This window comes from Notamacropus eugenii, chromosome 4, assembly GCF_028372415.1.
Source record: "Notamacropus eugenii isolate mMacEug1 chromosome 4, mMacEug1.pri_v2, whole genome shotgun sequence".
Lineage (NCBI taxonomy): Eukaryota > Metazoa > Chordata > Mammalia > Diprotodontia > Macropodidae > Notamacropus > Notamacropus eugenii.
The window spans coordinates 161527490-161535355 of NC_092875.1; the positions used below are offsets into that span (position 1 = coordinate 161527490).

Here is a 7866-nt window from a genome sequence, read left to right on the forward strand (position 1 = left end):
GTAATTTTATTTTCTTCTTTCATCTTCTTTTGTCTATCCCTTCCTTCTCTTTTTCTTCCTTTATCATTTAGTCCTCCTTCTCTGGACTTGTTTACTCCGTTAGTTCCTCTCCCATATATATTTTTTCTTTTTTCTTCCCTCTCCTCCTGCCTTGCCCCACCCCCTTCCTTTCTCCGTCTGTGCACCCACGTGCTTCAAATCTGTGTATCTGGACTGCCTTCTCTAACAGTTCAATATAAGTGTTAGCAGAATGAAAACCAGATGGACCAGCCGTTCCCACTGTTATCTCCCAACCAGCTCTGGCAAGTCTCCCTTTCTCCCTCCTTTCTTGGCATGACAGAAATATTTGCCTTTATTTAGGAAGGCCTGTATTTGCTGCTGTACTCTTCCCTCAGTTGCAACATAAGCTGAAAGCTATTTATTCCCTTGTTGCTGAGGTTGGTTGAGGTGAGTAGAATGTGAGATGAATTTAACTATTGCAGAAGCAAACTTGAGTTTAGCCTTTATGAATAAATATTTAGAATATTATTTTGTAAATGTAATGCTCTAGCTTAGTAATAAGAAGATAAGTTTGTATCAAGATAATTTCTTTTCATGTGTATGTCTATCACCACTTAAATACACTTTTTACTAATCTGTAAGGACATTGCCTATCTTTTAGTTAACATTTTGGACTTTGAAGTAGCATTGCTGATACCCTAAACCAGAGCAATGAAAAACATTTTTTAAAAATTTGCTGTGACTATTAGATTTTTTGAATATTCTATCATGTTCTCTCCCTAATACAATATTACCATTATTTCAGCATAAATGAGGATTACTTTGAGAAAAAAATATCTATGACGATCTGAATTTGAGGTGGTTTTGTGAAAGGGCCACAGTTTACAAACCTGGAATTTTCTTTTCCATTTATTAATAATGACAATCATGTTGGAAATTTCTCCTAAATAAATTAATAACAATTATGATCTGAAAAAGTCTTAAAATAATTCTCCATCAGTATTTTATGTTATTTTGCTTGTAAAATGAAGTTTAAACCAGTAATATTAGTTATTATTTAAGGAGAGGAGATAGCTTTTTATACCTTGAAGCTATTTCCCCCCTATGGACAATTAGGCAGTTTGCAAGATTATAAAATAAAAATTCTTTGATATTTATGACATATGGCTTATGGAAGTACCTGTTACTTTGCAGAGAACATTTAATTGATAAAAGTAAAATAGAGTTAGATTAAGGAAAACATTTAACATTTGGTAGGGAAGGTGTATCATTTGGGAAAATGCATTATTGAAAGATTCCCCTTAATTATTGATTAACGTTAGATATGAAGCATTTATTAATGGGATAGTAAGTTATAGATAACTTACTGTATATTATATATAAATATACATATATATAATATGTGTAGTAAGTTATACATATATAAATAAATTTGTAGTATGCTTTTATATTCAAGGTAAATCATCTTTTTTATTCTTTAACACAATCAAAACTTGTCTTCAAACAAGTCTAGGAAGCTAGGATATAGACGAGGTGAATAGGATCTATTTAATCCACATATATTTGGGTTTTCTTTAGCTTTTCCATGTTTCTTAGAATTAAGATTCATTCTTCCTCTCCTCCCCTCCCCCCTTCAATCGAGATTGTAAGTTGAAATAGTACAACCAACCTCCTGTAATAATGGCTTATAAACACATGACTACAAAATAAAGAAAAGATAGCCTTCATTATGTGACATATGGTATTTATTTATTGATGCTTTTAGAATAGGACAGGAAAAGAAATTGGAGTGGAAAATATGTCCAGGAGACATGGAGTATTTAACCTGCTCTGTCTAATAGTTTGAAAACAAAGGATGGCAGGGGCAGCAGGTGTTACAGAGAATAGTCACAAAGAGGGCTGGCTCCTACCACTATCTCACCTGTACAACAAAGCAGGAGGCTTTAGTTCTTCCCCAGTTGTCATAAGGGGGATTCATTGCTATCTTTCCCTTCTCCTCCATTTATTCCTTCTTGCTAATGTTGGCTGCAATTGCCAGTGAAGTTGTTTTATCCCATCCAGTACTATCAAGGTAGCATCTGCACGTGCCAGAAATAAATATAGAAGATAATATAGCCTAGTTACAAATGAGGGCCTACCATCTGTGTTACACCTTCTTAAGTGAGGTTTCGATGATGCAATTCCGTTTGGAGCTTCAGTAGATGGGCTTGTTTAATCCACAGAAAATATCAGTCCCTTTTTATTCACAGCACAGCCTCTTTGAAGGGGGAGTTGGAGGGTGGAAGGGAGAGGTGGGGAGAGTTAACCTCATCTAAAGAGCTGCTGTGCTTAAAAGGTAAAATAATCTGTTCTTTGTGATATCTTATAGATCGCAGTGAGAAGCATTCCACAATGCCAGACTCACCTGTGGATGTGAAGACACAATCCCGACTGACACCTCCAACAATGCCACCTCCTCCAACGACCCAAGGAGCGCCAAGAAGCAGTTCATTCACACCCACAACGTGTAATTAGCCTAGTTTCTTCCTTTCTTCTGTGTTTTTTTTTTTATTTTGCATTTTTTTATATGTAAGGGATAGGGAAGCAAAATCCCCGACATTAATGTATAATATGAAAATAATGTAACCCCCAATGTCCTCCTCCCAAATCCACATAATGCCTTAATCTGAGTTAGGTCAGTAACTTGTGGTTCATCTCTGAGTCTTCCCCATTTTTTCTTAATCATTTTATTGTCATCATTTGGTTGGACTTTCAAAAATTAAGAAACCTACTTTTAAACATAGGTCATCTTGATCTTGTAACATATTCTTGAACAAATACTATGGTATCCTGCTATTCACTTTGAATTTTTTGGCTTTGCTTTTATCCTTGGTGATATTTCATATCAGTAGCTAGGTCTTCCTTTTTAGTCTCTTAAAAATAATAAGAGCCCCACTACCTTATCATATTAGGGCCATTGCCTAGTATAGGAATATTACATGATCAGGTTTAAAACAAATAACATCCTTCTTGATTTTAATTTTTCAGATCTCTGATATTGTATGCTAGTTAGGCTCTCGTTTTAGTTTATGAATCAGTGCATGGAAGTATATTTGCTTTCTGTTTTCTGAGGGATGTACAGAACATTCTGACAGCAGAATGTTCCCCTCATCCCCAGTATATTCTAATAGGAATAGTAGGTAGCCCTTTTCAGTCCTTCCCAAAGTTCTGATTGTAAGAAGAATTTTATTGAGCTAACAAATCATTGTCTGTTGGAAATCATGCCACTTGTTGAATGTGTGCCACAAAATCTATGTGAATGAAAGAAACCGATGAAGGAAAAGAATTTATGCATTAGTATCTTAAAAAAGTGTTGGAGTAGAAGAATGGGCTTTACACCTATCCCAGTCTGTTTATATCATGTCTCATTGTAGTTTAACACCTTTTAAACTTATAAGGAGATGGATACCTTGAATGGTGCCAAGCAAAATGCTGTCAACTTCTGTTGTTTCGGTTTACTCTTAATCAAAATCACTGGGAAATATAGATGGCTGTTTTGAGGACCTAAGTTTGACAGTTATTTCCAGGTGAGTTAGTGATGAATCTGTAGATATAAACCTGGATTAGTGGTCTTGAACATGCAGAGTGCATAACAAAACTTCTCATTTAGGGGAAACAAAGTATTGACAGTATTAAAAAGAATTATAAATGAGGGATTGCTTATAATGTGTCACAGCACCTTGTTTGAAATGAATACTTCAGAATGGCACCAGATTAATGAATTGAAGGTGGCCTTACCTGACAAATAATTGCCAGGTCATTTAAATAGTTAGTAATTTTGCCATGCCCTTTCATTAAAGGGAATCCACTCGCTTCTTTCTAGCAGAGTCCTTGTAGTTTATTACATTAATGCCTAAATCAGTTTTATCAGAAATAAATTGAACAAATTGGCACACATCCATGCTATCTTTTATTGCAACTCTGCATTAGGATGTCCCATTTCAAGTCCAAAAAATAAATTCTCAATTAATGCTGTGTACATTCTGCCATCTTACATAAAATTTGCATTTTCCCTGAAGAAGTGGTTAAAGAAATATGTGGGGAGAAAATAGCCTTCTAATTGGGTGGTAGAAGGTTAAAACTTGAAAGTCCTGTTTTTATAAACACAGCTGTCAGTTGTGTGTACAAAACACGATTAAAAATGTTCAGTGATAAATTTAGTCTCCACCAAATGTACATTTTTTTCTAGAGGAGCAGTTTAGAGAAGAATATTCCTGTTATATTGATATAAGCCTATGACAAAAAGCTGACATCCAAATGCTGCTTGTTCCAGGATTGAAATGTTTCAGGTGGTTGGCATATGTGCACATGGGAGCGAAGGCTGTCCCCACTCTGTAGCAGACTCCGTTCATTATCAGTGCCTTTGTGGATATAAGAAATATTTATTTATGAGGAGTCAAGATATTTAATCAAGCAGAATTTCAACCTGGGGTATCTGTGAAGTCAAAGTATTTTACCTAAAGTCTGAACGTTTTTCACATCATAAAAATCAACTAGAAATAAAGTTACCTGTGACTTCCTTTCCACAGAATTTTATTTTCATTTTTCTTCTTGCTTTGTGCTTCTGACAGTAACTAATGGCACAAGCCATTCACCCACAGCTTTGAATGGAGCCCCATCTCCACCCAATGGCTTTAGCAATGGGCCTTCCTCTTCTTCCTCTTCCTCTCTGGCTAATCAGCAGTTACCACCAGCTTGTGGAGCAAGGCAACTCAGCAAATTGAAGAGATTTCTTACCACCTTGCAGCAGTTCGGCAATGACATTTCACCAGAAATAGGGGAAAGAGTACGCACTCTTGTACTAGGATTGGTGGTAAGCAAATGCCAAACAACTTGTTCCCTCCCTACTCACTATGAAGAACAATGGCTAATTGGATGTACCCAAGCTGGTTATTATGGTGGTCCTTAAAGGAGTTAGTTTACATCTCAGAGTGTGAAATTGGTCTTTCTCTGACAAATGTTAATATAGCCCCAAATTCTAAATGGAAAGATGGGGAAGGGGGAGTGATGTTATAACTGTATACAAACCCAGTCTATGACTTCTCTGATTATCTTCTTGATAAAGATGGGATGATACATAATTCTTTTTGGTAACAAGGTGTTTTTGTACATTCACATTCCAATTAGGAAAATAATTAACAGTCATCCCTAAATGGTCATAGTATTTGAATTCAAGCTATTCACAGTAGAGTAATATGTAAAATAGGATACTTGGTTCCAGTCCAAAGTAAATATGCAGTATGAATTAACTCTGTATTTATATTTATGTGCACCATGGTCATTATCTAACAACTAAAATAAAATAGAGATTTGTTTATAGTTTGCTTATTGAGGTCCTTCCATACAAGGTTCATTGATAAACTGGCATTAGATCCCAGGGCTAATTGCTGATTTTAAAAAAGAAAATTTTGACCTTAGTGTGAAGAATTGCCTAATTATGAAATATGAAATTGTGCTGAGAAGTATCCAGAAAGCCTTGTTCTAGTAATATATTGGTTAATTATATAATTGATGCCCCTAGAAACTACCCACCTCCTAGTAATGATGCCTCAGTTTATATAATGTTACCAATTTTACAATAACCTTTGCAGTTTAAAAAGTGCTCTCATGTTTTTTTTTTATTTTATTTTTCACTTGTGAATATTATTTTAAGTTTGAGCTTTTGGGTCAGGAACTTCTAAGTATCTTGCACAAAGATCTATGGCTAAGAAGTGGTAGAACTTTGAACAGGACCCTGGTCTCCTATTTGTCCTCTTAAAACTTTTCCTAGTTCTCCAGACTCTTCAAATACTCAATTATTTTCTGTAATTAAGTGAGACCCAAGGCATTATTCCCACTTTACAAACGGGTAGGGGAAACTGGATACATGTTTGACCAAAGTCATAGAATGAGTTTGTGTTATAATGGCCAAAATGATTCTGAAATCTAGATCTTCTTTCTCTGTGGCTTGTGCCCTTTTAACTAAATAATGCTTCTTTCATTGCATGGGTTTGACCAGGGTTAAGCCATTGTAGAGGGGTCTTGCAAAAAATCTCCATGGAAGAGATTCTTGTTCAGGTGCAGTTTGGATCAGACTGCCTTTGAGGACCTTTCTGTCTCTGAGATTCCATGATGCAGCATCAAAGACATAGTGTTTGGAACCCTCATCCATAGTCATGAGCAAGGGATTTGGATCAGTGATGTAGCTATCCTACCCCAGAACTTTGTAGTTAATGGGTGAGCCATTTTAATTGTTAGAACTCATTTTTGGAGCTTGGAAGGTAATATTTTTATAAATAAGCAAGCATGAACAAAATTTTGCCATCCAATCCCAAACTTTCTTTTTATCCAAGTATACTCTTCTCTCTTCATTTTTCTTAAAGGATAGAGAATATATTTACTCTCGTAGATTTGTTGTTTCATTTTTAATTAATATTGACTTACAAATTTATGTCACAGAAAACTACCTTAGCTGCCGTCTAAAGTCATATCAATTGTTAGAATTGCTGGAGAAAGTTTCTCCTGGAAAAACTTAATAATTTTTCTAAGTTAGTGAAAACAATTTACCAAGGTTAATTTTATAGTATCAGAAGATTATAGGATTAGATTACATCAATCCAAGTAGTTCTTAAATAAAGTTGAATAGTTTCATTTTAAGAAGATACTATGAGATGACTGGATTTTAGACAACAGTCCCCTGTATATGAAAGAAAACATTTATAAAATAGGTAATTCCTAATTCTAAAGCTGTGCATGTCAGATTAATATTCTATAAGGATTTGTGTCCTTTAATCAGCTATGTATGTATTCTCTATAGGTTGGACAATTTGCTACCTTGAGGAGAAATTAAGGACTTGATGCTTTTATTATTATTATTTTTTAAATAGGGAGGTGCACATTAAATAAAGGAGAAAATGGGAAGTTATTGTGTATGGGTTTACATCACCAGAACTCTCATTTTTTCAGGAGCAAGATGATTCCTAACCAAGACAACTCTGTTTAAATGTAATTTTTTCTAGTTTCCATGGAGAAAAATTTATTATTTATTATTTGACCCTGACTAAGGAAAACATTTATAAGGAACGGTTTTGGTTTTTGTTGTTTTGTTGTTTTGGTTAGTATAATATTATGGATAAAATGCTTAGCCTTGGAGTTAAAACTACCTGCCTTCTGACATGTACAGGCTGCATGGTACCCTGAGCGAGTCTAATAATTTCTGATTACCCCAGGCAACTCTAAGATTATAACTTGCACAACATTTGCTGTTTTGCATTGATAGAAGGTGTTTTTCTCCCCCTAATTTCTCTAAACCTGTGAAGTCACAGATCAGAACAATATGAAAATAACAATAAAATAATACTTCATGTTATTTTCACCATCTCCTCTCCCAATGTTAGTAGTAAATCAACTGTCAGCATTCTTTTTCCATAATTTCTTTTGGGAGCCAAGTGTTTGTGGGCATGGAAAGAGTATATGCCTTTCCTCTGTCAATCAGAATGATTCACCCAAGAATCTAACCTGATTTGGGCTGTATTTCATACCACCATAGTTTCACCAGTGGGGCTAATTACCCCCAGACAAAGCTCCTTGGTGGAAAGATTGGTAGTCTCTTTAGCTTCTACCAAATAGTCACGCTAACAATTAAAATTGAACAGGGCAAATTTTATTTTATCTAATTCATGCCTCTGTCCCGTTACATTGTCTCTTATCTCTAAATATTTTCAAGTTTGTATCATTACCAGGTACTAGTCTTTGTAAGATTTTCTTAATTGCCCAAATTTCATCCAAAATGAAACAATGCTTTATCTAGTAATGAACAGTATATAGTTATGTTTAACATTACATATT

General features: G+C 34.9%; 1 protein-coding gene across 6 annotated transcripts in view; it reads left to right on the forward strand.

Moving 5' to 3' along the window:
• The window catches only part of RUNX1T1 (RUNX1 partner transcriptional co-repressor 1), a 174833-nt gene that overhangs the window by 103373 nt on the left and 63594 nt on the right, over nucleotides 1–7866 (forward strand). For 5 of the 6 annotated variants that reach the window (XM_072603573.1, XM_072603574.1, XM_072603575.1 and 2 more), the window contains 2 exons: nucleotides 2369–2506; nucleotides 4611–4852. In XM_072603573.1, coding sequence (XP_072459674.1) covers nucleotides 2369–2506; nucleotides 4611–4852 — 380 coding nt within the window. Of the gene's footprint in view, nucleotides 1–264; nucleotides 448–2368; nucleotides 2507–4610; nucleotides 4853–7866 lie in introns of those variants that run through there. The other variant, XM_072603578.1, reaches the window with a different exon arrangement.